The 21,863-nt window shown below is 31.2% G+C and overlaps 1 protein-coding gene across 1 annotated transcript; it reads right to left on the bottom strand.

The window, feature by feature from the left end:
* Positions 1 to 4,112: 4,112 nt before the first annotated feature.
* Positions 4,113 to 20,555, bottom strand: LOC120268659 (lysosomal Pro-X carboxypeptidase-like). The gene is made up of 5 exons (XM_039275964.1): positions 20,438 to 20,555; positions 4,855 to 5,197; positions 4,579 to 4,750; positions 4,339 to 4,472; positions 4,113 to 4,214 (listed from the first exon to the last, which is right to left on the bottom strand). The coding sequence occupies exons 1-5, from the start codon at positions 20,488 to 20,490 to the stop codon at positions 4,113 to 4,115; spliced, it is 804 nt and encodes a 267-aa protein (XP_039131898.1). The 5' UTR covers positions 20,491 to 20,555.
* Between the last annotated feature and the right edge of the window lie 1,308 nt (positions 20,556 to 21,863).

A 21,863-nucleotide genomic window follows, 5' to 3' on the forward strand; every position in this document is an offset into this window, starting at 1 on the left:
TTGTGCATGGCTCGGAATATGATTCCAATCTTGGGGGTTAAATAACTCATGTTTGTTTAATGTATTTTGATCCTTATTCTTCTTTGTAAAAGGAAAGGTTGAAAATGTGGTACTTTTTGTGAAGGGAAAGTATTATGCTCTGTTATGCAAATGTTGTGATAATGCTTTCATGCACTTTGATGGTGACATGCTTTGTGTGATTCACTGCAGTGGAGGTCTCCACAGCTAACTAGTAGAGGTAGCATGGTTGATCATTACTTTACCCATATCAAGAGGCCTGCAGAGAGCCTAAATATGACTAATGCTGACTGAGACACCCAGGGTCACCACACGAGGTTCTCAGAGGCCAATGCCAAGGAGGGTGTTTATATAGAAATTTTTACTTCTAATCCCATTAGGAGCTTGCTATTCTACTTTGAATTAAAATCAAACAAAAAAAAGAGAGATAAGTTAAAAGGGTAGTGATGATGAACTATACACCCTTACTTCGAATGCGAGTAGGAGAAAAAAAAAAGAAGAGGAAAAGGGGCATTATCCTATTCCAAATAAAAGTAGAGGGATAAAAAAAAATAATATATGGAAAAAGAAGAAGAGAGAGAATATATATATATTTGAGAATATATATATATATATATATATTTAAAATATGCGTTTGAAATTCAAAAAAAAATGAAAAATAAAATAAAAATAAAATAAAAAAGGAGGGAAATTAAGGATAAGAATTGAGAATTTTTGAATTTGAATTTTTGAAAAAAAATCTCCCATATGACGGGGAGTTGAGGATTTTTGGGGAAAAAAAACAAAGGATTTTAAAAAAGGAGAGAACAAAGAGACAAGGAGGAGACTGGAGGAAAATAGAGAGAAGGGGAGGAAAATAGACAGAGAGAGTTTTGAAGAAAAGTGAGAAGGAAGAAGGAGAAGGAGAGGACAAGAAGGTCGGAGAAGGTTGATCTGCAAGAGAAGAGGTACTACATTTTTCTTTTAAAAAATAAAAAAATTATATACAATAATAATAAACCTTATTTTTGCATGATGAACATGATGTCTCCATGCCTCTACATGCACCGGGCCCCACCTTTTAATGATGTTTTTTTTTTAAATTGAGTGCATGTCATACACATTTCATGCCCATGATGCTTCTCTCATGCATTAAAAAGAAAAATGCAATGGTCCCACCAAGATGTGATTCTCTCATGCATTTTTTTTTAAAAAAACCCCATGCACACACATGCATCCATGAGACAAGTTAGCATGAATTCCGTCTCTTTTCTCTCTCGTGTTTTCTATCTCGTGCTCTCTCTCTCTTTCTTTCTTCCCCATCTACGAGAACTCATGCTCTCTCTCTCTCTCTCGACATGGCTTCGATGTTCCCCCAGTTAGGAGTAATGGTGGAGGGCTTCAGCAAGGCATTTTCATTGGTTCCCCGGATCGGCACCGATGCCCATCTCTACGACGACCTGACGATACCAATATCGCACCCTTTGCTCGACAGCCGCCTTGACTCTGACAAGTCTGAGGCCCTCAAACGCCACCTCGCCCTCACGGCTCAGGAGGCTAATGTCTCCCACTCCTTTCCCCAGGTCGTGAAGAACGTCGTTTTCTTCGTCATTCGAAGTCAAGAAGCTTGTCTACCTTGTCTCCTCGTTCCACCAGATCGTAGGCTTGAAATTCCTCTCACCAGATCAGAACGCCACCTTCTTTTGATTAGCTGGGGCTATCACTGTGATATCCGGTGCCTTTTGGATTTTGTTTTCTTCAGAGTCTCAGGATTTGTGATCAATAGCCATCGTCCGATCCATCTTCACAACCTCATTGAGCAGAATGATCAGGTTATTGTTCTTCATACTCAAAGGATGAGGACCAGCCTACTCTGGACCTTTCGGAAGACATTGATGTGCTGATACTGGCTAATGGCTCTGATCTTAATAGTGATGATAAACGATTGACAGTCCTGACCGTGATGGAGATAGTGAGGTGAGGGTGAAGGGAGTCCAGGAAAAGGCAAAGGGTCTCCGAGGTCAAGGATGATCCAGTTAAAGCTCTTTCAAAAGCTTTAAATCAAAGTATTATAAGATGGGCACATTTCATGGAAAGCCCTTCTGGTTGTTTGGTGTTTGAATTGGCTCATTCTCTTAGGAGAACACTAATGAGGTTGCTATGGTTGGCTTGTATTTCCTTGACGGATCTGTTTGTGCACGAGAGGATAAAAAGACCGAGGTATAAAACTGCAGCTTTTTGATCTCAGTGCCGATAAATAGCTCAGGAATTTGGGCTTAGTCACATCTGTCATATTCAGGATGGAAGAAACACACACATTCAGACGCAGAAGAGTTCTAAGGATTGCATTTGAGGATGAACCTCGGCTGAGGATGAAATGGAGTGGGTGTCTGACTCAATTCTCTGTACTTCTTATATATTGCTACAAAGTTGAAAACTTGGAGTGATAATTGCTTATTAATGCTTCTTTATACTTGCAAGGATGGGTTTCCTATTGTTGAGTGCCAGGAAGAAGTTTCAGTATATGAGCATGGAGAGTAAAGCCAAAGACTTATATTACCGAGAATCACAATCATTTATTTTTTTCCTCTGGAAGTATATCATACATTATTTAAAAATTAATTTCTCCTACAACTCTATTGGATCATCACAAGATGACTTTATCATATTGTTAGTAAATCTATTCTAATATTTTAATTCATAGCATAATAATTATGTTGAATTAGATAATTATTAGTTTTTTTTCTCACTCAAAAAAAATTATAATTTTATTTGTACTTTGAATAAAATTTGGATATTAAAGAATTCTATTGAGATAAATTCTTTTAAGGATGAATTGACAAATAAAAAACACAACATAAACAAACAAATAAACAAATAAGTAAATAAAAAAATACATAAAAATAAAGATCTGTGATGAGTCTCATGTGAATGCTTGATTAAAATAAAATTAGATTGAAAAAAAAAGTAAAAGAAGAAACGTATGAATGATATTTTCTAATTAATTTAAAAAATAAAGGGCATTAAGGTCTTTTAAAAAAATTAAAACATTTAGGAGGTTCTCCCTCCCCAGCACCCCAAATCGGAGGGTCAGAAAAAGTGGGGTTTCGAGAGGGTTTTGGAGGGCCAGAGTTAACTTTTCTTCTCTCTTCATGAAATTAAAAATATCTATCCAAACGATGGAAGGGCCAACTCTGACCTTTCAAAACCCTCACTTTACTTTACTTTCCCTCACCCGCCCTCAATCCAAACATTGCATTATATGTAGATTAAAAAAAAAATACATAAAAATAAAGATCTGTGATGAGTGTCATGTGAATGTTTGATTAAAATAAAATTAGATTAAAAAAAATTATAAGAAGAAACTTATGAAGTGACATTATCTAATTAATTTAAAAAATAAAGGGTTTTAAGGTCTTTTAAAAAAATTAAAATATTTAGGAGGTTCTCCCTCCCCAGCACCTCAAATATGGGGCCAGAAAAAATGGGGTTTCGGAGGGCCAGTGTTAATTCTTTTTTTCCCTTCGCGAAATTAAAAATATCTATCCAAACGATGGAAGGGCCAACTCTAACCTACCAAAACCCTCGCTTTACTTTACTTTCCCTCATCAGCCCTCAATCCAAACATAGCATAAATATATGTAAATTCAAAAATAATTTCATAAAAAACAATATCACTCTTTGAATATCTGATAAACTAGCTTATTTAAAATTTTAAAGTATTTAATTTTAAATAGAATTAATTAAGTTAAATTTTAGATATTTTAAATAAAAATTTCTTTAAATTAACCCAATATTTTATAATAATAAAAAAAAATCTTAAAACGCATTTTAACCCCAATCAAAACGTCCATTTGGACTTTTGTGCCCATGCTCTTTTTAAAGACCAGTGAAATACCAATACTTTGCTTGTTTTTTCATTTAACTTTTGACGTTGAAATACCAATAATTTGTTTTTTCAAATAATTAGATAAATTATAAAAAGCGACAGCCAAATAAGAAAGTGAACGATCAATTTCTTCCCACGATATTGATTAAAATAAATAATTTATCTATTTTATAAAATAATAATTAATAATAATAAATAAAATTAAAAATTAAAAAGGAGAAGAATCTCACTCGCAACTTCTGAAAATCTTGCTGAGTTCCGACAAATTGGTAGACATCAATTCATCCCAACATCCTTTTATCACCTCAAAACAGTTCATGCTCTCATCCTAAATCATTTATTATTCCAAATCAATATAAATAAATATTTTTTTTAATAAATAAATAAATAACAATAACAATAAACAAATAAACATCATTCTGTTCCTGTACTGTTCTTGTGACTGTCCATACCTTGTAACGTTGAGAAACAACATCATAGAAGCCAGTCCAAGGGACAATTTTATCAAACTGTAAAATTGGAGCTGATGATGCCAATGCTCCCATTGCTATATGTGGATACTTCAATCTAAACCATGCAGCCAACACTATTCCAACAAAAATATATATATATATATATATAGTTATCGATAAAAAATTAAAGATCCAGCCCAGCGCCGCACGGAACAAAAGATACGGTAAGGGCATACATACTTCCACCATAAGAGGCACCAAAGATGACAACCGGAGCAGCCTCAGCCGAAAGATTGTGCTTCAAGCTCCTGATGAGCACAGCGTAATCTGCCAAAGCTTGTGTCGAAGTGAAGTAACCAAGATTGTGGATGGAAGTATCTCCGAACGGTATAGAATCACCATAAAAGCGATGCTGCAACATCATGAGATGCAAATTTAGTATTCAACAAAAGATTGAGATCAATAAAAGGAGTTATATAAACAACTAGCAAATTAAGAGTGATGATGAAGAAGGACCTCAATGAAGACAATGAGAGCGTTGAAGATAGGAGCTATATCGAACAAGCCACAGTTGGAGGCCAACCATTTGATGTCATCTTCAGCACCGGCGTAGACAAAGATGGGGGAGGAAGAAGAGGACCAGAAGGTGGAGTTGATGAGGTATCTTTGGGGGAAGAGTTTGGAGGAGTTTGGAGTGAAGGTGAAGTGGTCTAAGACTTGTGGGAAGTAGTGAGTGGTGTAGGGTTGAGTTAGAGAAGCTGATTTCGTTGGTTTAAGTTTTCGGAAAAGATTTTGTTTTAGGGTTTCTGGGAATAATATAGGCATGGAATTCACTCTTGTGGTTGTTGTTGTTGTGAAGGTGGTGATGATGATGATGATGATGAGAATAGAGTATTGATGCAGAGACGAAGACATTTCTCTCTTTCTTTTGATCCACCAATCTACATATATCCATGCATCTCTCCCGGCCTCTATATATATATATATATATATATAATGAAGGAGAAGACGATTGGAAGGCTAGGTTTTTCTATTTCCGCTTCTCATGGCAGTGTGGGAGCAGTTTTGTAACGTTTTTTGTACTTGCTTTTTTATTGTTGTTTTCTGTCCACTTTTAGTGGATGTTTTGTTATATAATATTTTTAATGAATGTAGTTTATCATCTTAAAAAAAATGAAATAGAAGTTAATTTTGTATGAGAGCTAAAAATAATATTAAATTTTTTTTAAATTTTAAACTAATAATAAACTAGATAACTAACTATTTTTTCCCTTGATATTATACATATTTTCTTAAGAGAACTATGAGTATAGCTATTTTTATTTATATAATTTAAAATTTTAAAAACATAGTAAAATTAAAAAAAAAAATTAATTAAATGTTTTTTGGAATTATAAAACAACTATTTTTAAAAAATTTAAAAAAATTATATTTTGAGATGGAGGGAGCCCCGGAGCCATGAAAATGATGTAGGTTGATCTTTGAAGAGTTTTGTTTGATTTTTATTCAAAAACAAAATAATTACTTTTTTTTTAAGTGGGGTTTGTCAAGTTTCTTGAGATATTATTAAAGTTTACGGGAAACACATGCTTATAATTATCATATTATTTAAAAATTAATTTTAAATTAAAATAAGATTATAATTTGAGAATTCTTACTAACTTTAAGTTAGAGTTTGAGTAGACTTAGTCTAATTGGCGTGTTTAGCGTGGAGAGAAGTGGTTATGTGTCCCATCAATGTCATGCTCAGTGTTTGTTATTTTATTAAGGTCAAAATATCAAAATGGACCTATAGTTTGGTTTTTTTCATCTTTTTAGTCTCTCTAATATAAATTTATCTTTTTGGTTCTTGTATTTATACATTTATGTTCTTTTGATCCCTCCAATTGACGGATCTGCCCTTTTGGTCCTTTCAGCTGATGAATTAGAGAGACCAAAGAGACAAAAATGTGCAAATACGATAACCAAAAAAATAAATTTTACAGCTAAAGAATGAAAATATCTAATTACAATGACCAAAAAGGCATATTAGAGGGAATAAAAGGATTGAAAACACAAAATATAAGTATCATTTTGATATTTACACATTTTATTAATATGTTAGTGTGATATTAAGTCATTTTTTATACAACTAAAAAGACTAAATTCTTTATTTATTTTATCTTTTTCTTCTCCGCATATTCAATAATATAAATTTAGCATGGCCAATTACCTCTTACTCTATTTATATAAAACAAATTTATGTAGAGTATTCATTTTAAAAGGAATTTAAAATTAAATTTTAAATCCCATAAAAAGTAAGAGTATAAGTGCTTGTTATTGTACTCTTTTCACTTCCCTTAAGTTTGGAAGAAGTTATAGAATTTGTTCCCTAGAATATTCATTTTAGAAAAGATCTGATCAAACATTAAATCCCCTAAAAGGTGAGGGTATGAGTACTAGTTGAGCTTGCGATTGCACTCCATACTTGTGCAAGCTCCTCACTTAAGTTTGGGAGGAGGGTGGGCTTGTCACCTATTTGTTAAAAAAAAAATCTATACAAATGGTGTGGGAATTAACACATGTTTGGATGGAGATAATAAACACGGTTGGGATGGGAATCATTAACAACAGTAGTTTATACCCATGTTTGAATACGCAACTATTAGAATGGAAATGGAGTGTGTAAAGAGTAAATAATAATATTGTAGAGGCATAATTATTTCGCCCAAAATTAGAGGAATTGCACTATATATTTGGGGGGGAATTAATAGTATTAACCTTTTAAATGTCATTTTTGCACCTTTGAATATTTAATTAAAGAAAACTTATAAAATTAAATATTTAACTATAATAATTAAATTAAATATTAATTAAAATAAAAACTATTTGATATATTATAATAATAATAAATATGAAATGGCATTTTTTTGCCATAAAAGAAATTTAATTAAATCAAAATTATTAAAATTACATTTTTTGCCTCATCAAAAAAAAATTATTGATTAAAATTATTAATTATAATAATTAAAGTGCACTAACATTCCTCTTATTGAGATTTAATTATATAAAAATCAATCATTTAATTTATTAATTAAAATAATTAAAACTAATAATAATTTAAATGAGATATTTAATTTGAATATTTTATTATAATTATTATTTTTAATAATAACATTCAAAATATTTCTAAATAAAAAATTTATTTTTCATTAATATATATATTATTGGATTAATGTATGTTCCGTTTGGTAGACATGATAAGAACGATAGGATATGATAAGCTTATTGACCCACTTTATCCTCATGATAATGAATCCTATTGGGAATTTAGGATATGATAAAAAAAAATTAAATTTATAATTTTGTCCTATTATTTGTTTCTCTCTTTTATATAGGATTTTATTGTATCTTATGCTTGAGACAAAAAACTTGTCAACAGCTAGGTAAGACACTGATTACACTATTTAAGTAGGACTTTTGACATATGAAGTTGTTAAAAGGTTTCTCTGTCAATCTGAACAAGTTATTTTTCTTCTAAAACTCTTTTTTATCATACCTTATTTTTGGTTTTTCCAAATGATTTTTTTTTTTCAAATTGATTTTGATATTTATTTTGCTATATTGATGATTTTGTGTATGATTTTCTCAACAACAAAAAAAAAGTATAAACTATAATTTTTGAAAGTTGATGATATTGCAATTAATATATTTGTGGACATTATTTATAAGTTATTTATTTTTAAAATTTAATTGAAACTAATAAATATATAATAAATAAATCATTAAGATAAAAATCCAAAAAAAAAGTATTTTAAAAAAATATATAACTGTATCATAAAGGCTAATTTTGTATATTTACTTATCATTCATATTTATCAGTATCATTATTTGAATTACAATACTAAAAATAGGATAACGAAGATCTTTGATCCCAATAGCACATCCGATGGGCCATTTAAATGTAGAATATGATATGAGGCGCATTATGCCCATATCCTTTTTTATAAAAAAATAATTTTGTCATGTTCCCCCTCATACTTTTTAATTCCGATAAAATATTAACTACCGATCATAGTTTTCATTTTTATTTTTATTCCTATAGTCTCATTCTCATTTCCGTTCCATTCATATTCTGGGAACCAAATACACCCAGACGGGCCAGACCTAAGTGCTTGTGTTTATGGCTATACATAAAGATGATCACAAATATGCCCTTGCAGAAATTTGGAATTGAATGAAGCTTGTGGATGAGTTTGATGGTGTGTATATATATATATATATACATTTATGAAAAATGTTTAAGAATGAGAGAATTAGCCGCCTAGTTAATTATTAAGGACATAAGCACTACATCTAAGTATATTAGTCACATAACTAGGTAATAAGGAAAGCGAGTATACATACATCCAACTATAATAGTCACATCCAACAAAAAATTAAACTAATTTATTCTATTCTCTTATATCAATGGACTGGGTATTCACAACAACAATAGTTTCGGACCTGATCTTGATGTTCGTCATTATATAATATTGTTTTATGAAATAAGTAACTTTATATTTTATATTTTGTAAGTAGTTTATTATCTAAAGTAATAATTAGGATTAACATATGATTCTATTTAAAAAAATCATAGAACATACTATTTAATTTGAATTCAAATCTAAAGTATTATTCTCACAAACTTAATCCAAATAGATTCAAATTATTAAGTTTGTCTTTAAAAAAAATTTAAATTTATAGAAAGTTGCTTGTTTGTCATTAGTTATATGTCATTGTAGGGCTTTTAAAAATATTCTAAAAGGAAGATGGCAAGAATGTTTCATTTTCTTTTTTGAAGGAGTCCAAAATGCTTAGAAGATTGTTGTGGCACAACTAGAAAATTAATACATTGAAAAATTAAAAACACAGAAAAATTTACGTAATCAACCAATGTGATCTAAATTTAATTATAAGGCAAAGAGAGAGCAAAAAACTGATTTGTAGTTTATCCACATTTATTTAAAAAAAAAAAAACTAATACTTGAACAAGAGTAAACTCTTGAGACAAAATATATAATATAATCTCCAGAAAACTTATTGAGATTACTCCACATAATACATTAAAAAAGATGATTCCGTCCATACCGTGGGCATTCCCACCGTAAAAGAAAAATAATTAAATTTATGAAAAGTTGCTTGTTTGTTATTAGTTATATGTCATTGTAGGACTTTTAAAAATATTCTAAAAGGATAAATGAGAAGAAGATGCCAAGAATGTTTCATTTTTCTCTTTTTGAAAGAGTCTAAGATGCTTAAAAGATTGTTGTGCCACAAATAGAAAATTAATACATAGAAAAATTAAGAACACATAAGAATTTACATAATTCATTCAATGTGACCTAGATTTATAGGGCAGAGAGAGATTTTTCAAAAACTGTTACTTTAAAAACTCTAGAGCCAAAATACATAATATAACCCCCAGAAACTAATTCAGATTGCTCCACATAAAACATTTTTAAAAAAAATGATTTCGCCCATACATATCATGGGCATTCCCACTATATATAGACCTCTAATTTGTTTTTTCTCCTATTAAATCTAGTCTAAAAACTTTGAATCAAATCATAATTCGGAATGGACCACCAAAAACTTCAAAGCATACGGCCAACATAGATAAAGTAGAAGATTGATTGAGTCATATATACATGTTGACCTGACCTTTGAGTGATATTGTTTTATTTTTATTTGAAATAAATAAAAAAAAATTTGTTTTTTGAAAGAAAAAAAAAGGATTTTTGTTTTTAAAATTCTTATATACTACTTATGTTGTCAAACCAGTCGGCTGACACAATCATGGGCTTGACGAAGACTAACACAGCACGCGAGTGTGGACCACGCATTGTGCGTGCACAAGCCAGCATGACCCATTTTTAGTCAATCCGGGCCAGCACCACCCACTGATAGACTTCACAAGTGCTTATTGTTGATGATGTTGCTACTGTGAAGATGACCACCGTGATGATGATTTTAATTAGAGTGTTAGTGTAAAGACAAAGACATTTCTCTTTCTTTCTGTCCGAACCTCCAAGAGGTAGGGTAACTACTCTGCGCAATCCTTGTTTTTGGTATATTCATTGTATTATGGCACATACAGTTTTTGGTCGTGGTGATAGTGATAGAGTGGTTCGACAGTCAGAGTTATTATTTTTATGGGCTATGATGAATGAGGTCTACCTTGACCCGAGCTCGCATTTAGCTAGATAATTTTCTCGGGTAAGGCGATCCACGTCCAGTGACATTGTCTTCTATGAAATAGGGATGCAAATGAACCAAGCCGTTCATGAGCTACTCGAAGTTCGATCGGAGAAAGCTCTTTCATTAACTAAATGAGCCGAGTTCGAGCCTAACTTTTGAGCTCAAATTTATAAATGAGCCGAGCTCGAGCCACATGCTTCTCTGCTCTTTAAGGCTCGCGAGCCTGCTTGTTAACGAGAAAGCTCGCCAGCCTTATAACAAACTATCTCTATCGAGCAGGCTCGCGAGCCTCTTAACGAGCAAGCTTATAAACAGGTAAACTAGAGCGCAAGCTCGAGAGCCTTCTTAACGAGCTTGCTAGCGAGCCTCCTAACAAGTATATTAAACAAGCCTAATAATAATTAATGAACCTACTAAACAAGTTTGCTAAGGTCGTTTGTAATCGCTCTTGTTTCATTTTTGTTTTTATTTTTGTTTTACTTTTGTTTTGTTTTTGTTTTCTTGTGAGCAAGCTTGCAAGCCTTCTTAACGAGCCTAATAATGATTAATGAACCTAAAAACAAAAGCATATTTGGAATTTACCCTTTACATAGTTATCAGCTTAGTGCATGTAGATTCATTTAGGTGTTGCATAATAAAAATTTGAAAAAAAAAAAAAAAATTTCGTCAATAACTTTTAGAATTCATTTGACTAGCTATTTGACATGACACATAAAGATTCCAAGACAGAGTCACTATTCATTATCATATACATATAATATAAAAAAATTATAAAAAAAATTTTTGTGCTTTCCTAAATTTGCAGAATAGAAACAGAGGTGTTTTCTCAATTTTATGACATGATTTTCTAGATTTAAAAAAAAAAATCACCACCATTAAATCGCTTGTGCTCGCATATCCCATATGCAGGCGATGCCATCATGCTTCAAATTAATTGAATTAACTAAACCAAATTTGAAGAATGCAAGCATTTGGAATTAAACAATTGAGTTGAACTCAATTTCTGGTATCTTTATTTGCTTTTACTGGCATGCTCTGTCTTATTTATTTTCATTATTAATTTTCCTTCAGTTTAACTAATCAAAACGTAAAATATCAACATTTTTTTTTTTAATGTTTTTGTAATAAAAGGAAACAAGGTCTCCTTATTTACTTATATAGTGAATAGCGAGATTTCAAAGCAGGAAGATGAGCAGGTACAGATTTTTGAGAAGATGGATAAACCATTTCTATTAATAAAACATCGTACATAACAGGCACAGATTTCATCTAGAGTCACCATACATAATATTTATAATAATAATAATATATAAATATAGATGTTTTGAGTTCATTCATCTTTGGCTTAAATTAAGGTCCAAATCAATCCAATGTTGTAGAAGCTGCGAAAGAAGAAAATAGGTTATGCATTTGCAATCAGCAAACTCATGTATCAACTAATAATTTAAAAAACTATAAAAAGGTTAATCAATCCATTTAACATATACAACGAATGTTTCTTTTTTTTAAAAAAAAAAAATTGCATGTATAGCTCTATAAAAACATATAATTGGTAATATTACTTATATAACTTTATAAAACATGTTTAATTTTTTAATTATATACCCTATGACTTCAAGTTAACATAAAATCCTAAGTCCCTAATAAATTTTCAACTATGGGAAAAATATTTCATTTCTTGAAATATCCTAAAGTCTGTCAATATATATAAAAAAAATTAATAAAAATAATTTTATCAAATTTATATATTGTTATTATTTTGATGACTTGTTGATAAACTATGTCAGAGATGGGCATAGACGTAGATATATTTGTACCCTCATTTTATATGAATGAAATTCAAACTTGTTTCCTTAATAAAAACAATCAATACTCTACATAAACTACCTAGTGTCAATAACCATAATGTAGTTGTTTTTTTTTAAAAAAAAATCAGTGATATACCCTTCCATAATATATATTTCTAAAGAAACTGTAATAAAAATTTGTGAGGTATTTAAAAAAATTTAGTTTCCAACAGTGCATGAAGTGAAGTCATGAGCATGAAGACAATCCTTCATGGCTTGACTTCATGACTTTGACCATTAATTTAATTATAAGGTAGCTCTAGTCTTTGTTTGGCCAAAGATTTATTGACTTGGACCAACAACACCAATGGCCAACTATCTTCCTCAAGGCTTTTACCAAAACAACCTTCTCTTAAGATTAATATACATACCCTTAATTAATTATCACACCTTAAATTATACATACATACATACTTGCAAAGTTCTTAATTTCTTATATATGATATACTTGCAAATTTCTTAATTTCATTATAATCTATATAGTGCATGCAAGCTAGCTGAGAAAAAAATTAATTACCTTTCTGAGAGAGCATCCAGTTATCATCTTTATCAACAGACCATGCAAAGTAACCCTTCAGACCCTTACTCTTAACATAAGAAACCTTAGCACTCACAGCATCCACATCATCATACCCTATCCAAGTCTTCCCAGAGTAACAATATATAATTCACTACATAAGTGCTATTATACACCATTGTTGCACCACTACTAGCAATAAACTCCTTAATGTTCTTGAAGCTTATAGCACCATAAGTATCAATACCATAACCAGTAGCCACTCCACTTGCAGGTGCACCTAAACCATGATTATCTTCATTACTGAGCTCCCATGCATATCCATAGAATGGCAAACCAAATACCATTTTGTTTGCCGACAAGCCGGCATTTATCCATGCAGTGACTCCAGAGCTACCACTGATGTGTCCTGAAGTGTCGTTCCCGAAAAGTCGTTCAACGCCGTATGTGCCATTGTGATTTGGGGAGTATTGTCAGGAGAGTAGAAGTCATAAACCATGATGTTAACAAAATCCATGCCGGCATTAATGGAGGAAACAGGATATGATGCAGGAGGGATGACACTGATGGCGGCAGTGAGGAGAAGAGCTGAATAGCCGGAGGTTTGAGCTTCGTCGTTAATCGCGGTACGCCATTCGGTTACTAGCATGGCAAAGTTTGTCATGTCTGTCATTGTTTGAGGGTATTGCCAATCAGAATCAAGATCAAGCCCGGAGAAACCTGATTTATATATAGACATATATAAAACATATATGAATGAAATTTAGTACCATGATATAAGATAAAATTTGAAGTAGAAACAAGTGATCATATTTGAAACCATTTGTTCTTGCAAGAGAGATTGATGAGTCAATGAAGGTTTTCCGGGAGGAGGGTGTTGAAATTGATTGAAGATCAAGTACAATTGCAGAGAAGAAGCAGTGAAGCTGCAGCTCAGTGTGTCCTGGTGTCATTTGTTAAGAAGCAGAGGGTATGTTAGTCTTTTCCCATGTTTGAAAGTCTGTTAAGTCAGTTGAAGAATCGGTGGGAATGTGATGGATGGTCAGGATTTGAAGATCAAGTGAGTACATAGTTTGAGTCAGGGAAAAACAATCTCAGCAACAAGATTAGCCAGAGATCGTGTGGCCAAGATCTCATCCATCATGGCAAGAGGTTTAAGTTTGAGGCATTTAAAGAGATGTGGATTGTGTTTGTTCCGAACGGCATGAGATTTGATGATCAAGGGCTTTGTATCAAGTTCGAGGCAAGGAAGCGACTCAAAAGCGGTGCGGCTGAGGAACAAGCGGCGCGTATGTGTGTGATCGAGCGAGTTCAGTTCAATTCGATCCACCGAACTTTCACAGTGATATATTATGGGTTCTTATGTAAGAATGGTTAAGTTTTTCTTTTGAGTGTTGATTGATGTTTGAATTTTCCTGCTTCTTTGAGTGTGTTTTGATCTAAAGTTTATATAAGAGAGTTGATGTACTTGATCTTAACTTCATATGTATGAGATTTGAGAAGCATCTGAGTTATATAGAATCTGGTATCATTATTCTTTTGACATGGCTTCTGTTTTATCTTTATTCTGGTTTTCTTGAGCTTGCATGAATTTTCCTGATCAAGTGTTTGAGTTTTTCAAGTTGCCTTCTATAAGAAACTTGATCAGATAGATCTGAACTATCTATATAGTGATTATCAGAGGGTTGGCTAGCCATGGAGGAGAAGGTGGAGGGGTCAGAGTTGCCACCACCGATGGAGAGAAGGGTGATGATGGAGGGGTTGGATTTATGGACGATGAAGGTGAAGGAGGAGCAGGAGGAGGGGATGGAGAGTTGAAAGGTGGTGGAGCTGAGATTGGCAAAGGCACAATAGAGGTGAGTGAAGAATGTGGTGTTTATGGAGGAAACAGGGAATTCACTTTCCGGGAACCAGTAGGCACCTTTGATGTTGGTTTGAGATGTGGAGAGATGAAGGGTGGTGGTGAGGAGAAGAAGCATTAGGGTTAGGGTTTGTGTTGCCATTTTGGTTTTTCCTTGTGCCTTGCTTAGTTTGCTTAACTCAGAAGTAGCCCTGAATAATATTCCTATATAGTGGTTACTTTGATGACTGTACTGAAAATGATTAAATCCTTGTTTGGATTGAGCTTTTAAAAACTCGGAACTGCTTTATAAGTTAAAGACTTCGGATTTTTAAAAAAATGTTGTTTAGATTGGGCTTATTCTAAAAAGTAGGTGTAAAATCGAAAAAGCTGTTTTTCATAAAGCTAGTCATAACCAACTTATGAAAAACTGCTTTTTTTAGCCCTTTTTACAACTCGCTTTCTACAAAAAGCTAATCAAAACAGAAAATACAAAAAGTGCTTAACTTATTTTAGAGAAGCACTTTTTTTATAAGCACTTCTATTAAACTAAAAAAAAAACACTTTTTTAATAAGCCAATCCAAACAAGGCCTAAACGGTTTACATCAAAATACCGTACATAATTAGTTGGATTGAAATTTGTAGATTCAAATATAGATATATATGAGAACGTGAGAAAGAGAGAGATTTTAATATTAAGAATTTTGGAGGGGTTATTTGTCAATATTGAAGACAAATAAATTAGAGTGAAGACTTGGGAGGAAGAGAGAAAATTGATGTAGTCACTTGGACATTGATGAACATTGGGAGAAAAAGATGATAGAAATTAAATGTTCAACATTGACTAAATATGGATTTCTTGTGGTTTAAATTGGTTTGAAAATTGGACCTTATCTTTAATTGCTACTTGGAAATCAAGCACAATAATTTCTTTTTACTTTTCTCAATATCATTACAATTTGAGCAATTTTCATTTGAATATAATATAGTGTTGCAATGTAGTCTATAAAACATTCAACCAAAATTGGCCCAAAAAAGCCCAAGTGTTCATTGTTTTTGGGCTAAAATATCATATTGCATTGAGTTTTTAATATAATTTCTTATAATTATAAAAAAAATGACTAAGAAAAGAATAACATAAACTTATTTTGAGAAACAACAACTTTACTTGAAAATAATGACATATTTTTGTAACCCAAAAAAAAAAAAAAAACCTTTGGAGTTAAGCATTATTACATTTCACCCCCAAAATTACACTTATTTAAAGATTTGTTTTAAGAAAATTATGAAAATTTTTTTTATCATTATCAATCCTTCAAGTCTTTATGGTACTGATCTATCCACTGTTTTATAATCTTTATTTCATTTTCCCTTTGTTCAATTAACCATTTTGGATCATCTTTGAGTCGCCTACTGAAAAATCCACATGATGAGCTCCTAAAATAAATATTTAATTATAATAAACTTTATCATTCAAATAAAAACGTTTTTATTTATTCAACAAAACCTTGTTTGGTGACAAGAGCTATTATGCTTGGTGATATGTTCTTAAGCACTCTACAAAATAAATAAAAGTTAATGAGGGATATAAAAAGTAATTTTTAGTAAATATTTATCACTAAGAGGAAATTATAACTCTTACCTCCTCTACTCCAAGGATCTCTCAATCCATTAGAAAATATAATATTGCTTCCAAATCTCTTTAGAACTTTTTCAATCCTCTGTTTCATGAAATAAATTAGCCAATACATATATATCTCATAAATTTTTCATCAATAATTACATGCTTTCATAAAACTTTCATTTTCATACACACACTATAAAAGGAAAAAATAAAAATAAAAATAAAATGAAACTAGATGAAATATCTTTCATATATATATTTTACATATGCATTCTTATTTAACATTAAATCAATATATATATATATATATATCAATTTATTGGAAAAAAAATATGAGAGTATGTGTAATTTCATGTTTTTTAAATAGAACATGAGATATTTGATTGGCATGACACATACAAAAGATCTCAGTATCCAATAGTCTCTTGCTCTATTGTCAGGCATTCATTGGGAGGCTAGATTAGAGCCCACAAAACGATTAAGAGCACATGCTATGTTAGAGCATTAAGTTCTATGCACATGTATGTCCCTAATTTCTCCTAAAAGTTGAGGGTGTGTCACCCTATTTATAAAAATTCTCAATTTTTAAGAAAATCTATTAAGGATATAGATGTATATATTTCGAGCTTTTATACATGTACATACATATAACATATGCTTAAATTTTTGGAGAAACACAAAAAGGGCATATGGTTTAACTAAGGCATATATATATATATATATATATATATATATATATATATATATATATATATATATATATAAGATACTTACATGGCCACCATACTCTGTTGTGATCCAATGTGGTCTTGGTTCAACACCATACTAAAGTTACATGATGCTTCAGTTCTGTTTTATAATCACTTAGCTTGATGGAGGAAACATGCTTTCATTAGAGCAATTCATTGGCATCACCATCTCTGTGCATACCTATATATTTCAAACATTATTTATATTCCATTTATACAAACCAACACATTTAATTGTCTCTTTTACCTTTGTCTTTATCTTTTTCAAAATTTTCATAATATATAGTATATGGAATTAAAATCATGGATATATCATTTCAAACACAAGTAAATATAAAACAAATTAGAAACTATTTAACACAAGTAATTGAATGTTTGTTTTTATTTTTTATTTTAACCATTATTAAACTCAAGCTATGTTATATGTGTTGATTTTCTCGCTTTCAGTTTTATATTTGTCTTTACAATAAAATACTCCCTCCATTCAAAAAATACATGTTGTTTTAAAGAGAAAAAAAATATATTCCAAAATAATTATTATTTTACAATATCAAGACAATATTTATTCTTTTTTTTTCAATTTTATACATCTTTAATTTCCTAAATTATATAAATAAAAAAATAATATTTATAGTAAAAAAAAAACATTGTTCAAGAAAGGGATAGTTTAGTAATTTGGTTAATTTTTATATTAAATTTTAAATAATTTAATATTATCTTTAATTCTTATGCAACATCTTTAAACAACATGTATTTAAGAATAGAAAGAGTACTATTTTTTATATAAAAATAATAAATAAATTATGACATAATATAAATAAATAAATATATAATTACCTGCCAATTCCATCCACTGAGGCCATGAGGATCACTTGAGCCTTCAAAATCAAAGCATTTAACATCACCAGAGTGATTATAATAAACACTTACGCAGTGAAACTTTTGTCAAGCTTGTTTGTTCCTTTTTGAAATCCATCGTAATCCTACATCTACATTAAAATTCACAAAAACAATAATATAATCCATTTAATCAGACAGATGCAGTTTTATCAGTCAAAGTGTAAACTTTACTGAAATTGTACTAATGTAATTACTTAATAGTAAGATATTTTATTTATCATACTGTACAGTGCTTATACATATTTTTATCGAGTGAGTGCTTAAATACCTTCTATCAATTCAATTATTTTTATAAAAACGTATAATGCCCTATTTAATAAGTAAATATAATTTATATATATTTTACGAGTAGTATATTAATAATTATATAATTATATAAAAGAAATAATTTTACAATAATAATAATAATGACAATGGCTCTAGCATTATTTGAGTCTATTAGTCACGTCGGATTCTCCTAGCATAAGTTCGTCCATCCGTGGGAGGCCGAGGCGTATTAAGTGTTGCCAGAGTTTAACTCCTCATGTGTCTAGCCCTCATAGAGTGAGCTTGTCCATATTTATTAAAAATAATAATAAATAATATCACCTGTTTTGACAGGATTGGGCTAAGGAGAGAGAAGCCATGAAATTTGCAGGGGTTGGACAATCAGCCATTTGCTGCAATCTATACAAATGCAGTCCACCAACCAGTCCCTGACTGAGTACACTGAGCTGGAGTTTCCTGCGTAATTTTTCAAAATAATTCAAAATTTTAAAATCACTAATATATATATATATTTCTCTATATATATATATATATACAATTATTAATTAATTTTAATAAATTTAGATTAATATATACATATATATATATATATATATATATAAACATAAAGACCATATCACCAATCCACATCAATTGTTTTCTAAATCTCTATCACTCTACTATTAGTCTAAAAGTCTTCATTTCCATAAATTCAAAGCAGACAAAGGAATCAATAACATCTTTTCTATAGGAGGGTGCCAATCAAAGCCTAAATTTTCTAATAAGATTCTTTGAGACTTTGGCTCCAGATGCCACATGCTTTTTCTTGAAGACTAATGAAGTATTAGTATTGCTCCATACTGTGATGTTGAATTTCAAATTATTTTGTTTTTCAATCAAAGAAACAAATAATAAAAATAAAGAATAAAAGATATTCAATATAATAAAAATAATAATAAATAATAAGAAAATGAAACAGATCTAGATCTAATGAGAACTCACTTTGCAACTAAGGGAAGTCTTGCTAAGCTGGAACGAGACGACTGCTTGTATGGCAGCCACTTGCATCAACAGTACATCAACTCTCTTTTTATCAGCTTCAGAGACAGTTTCATGCTCTCATCCTAGAGTCATTTGTTATTTCCCCAGATTAAGAGCAGGCATGATTAGAGCATTTCACATGGAAATGAGCAAACAGGCAAACAAACAGAAACGACCCAGCCAACCTTGCTTGCCAATCTTGAGAGACAGCATCCATAAAGAAACTGCTCAAGGGAACAATTTTGTCAAACTGTAAAATTGGAGCTGAGTGATACTCCACACTCCATTGCTATATGTGGATACTTCAATCTAAACCATGCAGCCAACACTATTCCAACAAAAGCATCATTTATATATATATATATATATATATAAATAAAAGTTATCAATGACACAAAAGATCCAGACCATCGTCCGCGCAGGTTAAAGCAAAAGGAACAAGAGCATATATAAATATATATATTTATGCCCTTCCTCCATAAAAGAGCCACCAAAGAAAGCGACAACAGGGAGCAGCCTCACGAAAGAAAGAGTTGCTATAGCTTCCAGAAGCTCTTTGTAAAGCTCGGCGTGATCAGCCAATGATGCTTGTGTAAGAAGTAGAGGCAGTAGCCCAAGAGTATCAGTAGAAGTATAAGAGTCATTTACCGAGATGGTAAAAGATTCCACCATAAAAGCGATGCTGCAACAAAGAAGATTGATATCAATATAAGATATTAAACGGTGACAAAGAGTGATGATGAGGAAGAAGGACCTCAATGAGAGACAAGGAGAGAGCATTGAAGGTAGGAGCAATATGATAGCGAGACATGAGGCCAGTGTTGGAGGGTGAACCATTCGATGTCGCTCTACATTGCCGGTGTAGACGAAGATAGGGAGGAAGAGAGGACCAGAAGGTGGAGTTGAGGAGGTATTTTGGGAGAAGAGTTTGGAGGAATTTGGGTGGGAAATTGAAGTGGTCTAGGATTTGGGGAAGTAGTGAGTGGTAACTGGTAGTGTGAGATATGAAGATGGTTTTGTTGGTTTAGAGTTATGGATTAAAAGATTGTTTTAGGGTTTCAGAGATGAGTCTGGAGATGGAATTCACTCTTGTTGTTGTTGTGGAGAGGTGAGTGGTGATGATGATGATGATGATGAAGTTAAAGAGTTGATGTACAGATGAAGACATTTCTCTTATCTCTATCTCTATCTCTTCCTCTATCTGTCTATCTATCTGTTTGTGTTTGTGCGTGTGTGTATACTCTTTCTAATAATGTGTAGTAGCAAATATATAATATGATGAAGGAGAAGAGAAATGAGAAGAAGAAGAGGAGGAGTAAGTTTGAGAGTATTTAAAATAAAAGAAAGATAAGAAAAATAAGAGTTTTGTTGTTTTGTTTTGTGGATGAGAGTTTGGGGTTTGTTATGTTTGTTTGCGATACACATACTTGAGTATATCTCACATTTCTATGCTGAGTGAGTGTAAGGAAGTCCTTGTGTTTGTCCCTATTAAAGTGAGTAATTACTATAGCATGCCCTTGTTGCTTAGAAGTTTTATGAATATATATATATATATGATATATAATCCTACTAGTAACATATAGGTTAAAATCTACAGAAATCCGTTATCGTTCGTTTAGTGGATCAGTCAGCTTGATTATGGATTAGATGACTTTGGATAAGAACAAGAGGTGAGTAATTTTGTTTTAATAAAAAAAAATTATTAATTAATAAAACAATATATACTAATTTCGAGAAAATTAATTTCCTTTGAATGACTTAGGTCAAAGTCAACAAAGGACCTTGGATTTGATTTAATATTATTGATTTAAAATTTTGTTTTAGGAAGTAATTTATCAAAATATCTTCCTCTAATTTCAATTATGGATTTTAATTATATCTTAAATAGATTTAACCAAGGTCCAACTTAATTTAGGGTGACAGAGATGCCCCAACATATAATGAGTTGGCTATCAATCATACTTAAAAGTCATCCTCAGCTATAAGCTTAGAAGTTAAAAATTAAATTCATGTGTCCCCAATGCTGGAATAGTCAAGTCCCAATAATTAGTATTAAATTAAAAGCCATTTTTTTATTAAGGATTGGCTCTTGATCAAATTAAACTAATTCCTCGACTGCCTCAGGTGTTGTTGGGATCCTACAATGAGTACTTAATTCTTGCTTTGACTTTATATATATATATGGCTATAAATGTATAGACTGCTCTCCTAAAATTTTAATATAAAAGAATAGGTGGTGAGTTATAATTGTTATATTTTACCTCTAAACGGGATTAAGCATCATAATAGATATTTAAATTCCAATTATTTGTTCAATTTAAATGGCCCCAACTACAATGGTCAAGATTAATTATAAGAGCAATTACGGTAAAGAGAAAAGGCATTGCAATTAAAAATAGTTTTATATTGATTGAACAAAAAAACTAGCAAAATGGATTTAAGAGCAGTCAATGAACTATGTCAAAGAATGGTATAAGAGATTAATAATATAAAATAAAATAAAATGAAAAATAATAGATTGAAAGAAAATTAGATCCGTGG

The sequence above is a fragment of the Dioscorea cayenensis genome, chromosome 9 (assembly GCF_009730915.1).
Source record: "Dioscorea cayenensis subsp. rotundata cultivar TDr96_F1 chromosome 9, TDr96_F1_v2_PseudoChromosome.rev07_lg8_w22 25.fasta, whole genome shotgun sequence".
In the NCBI taxonomy this organism is placed as follows: Eukaryota; Viridiplantae; Streptophyta; class Magnoliopsida; order Dioscoreales; family Dioscoreaceae; genus Dioscorea; species Dioscorea cayenensis.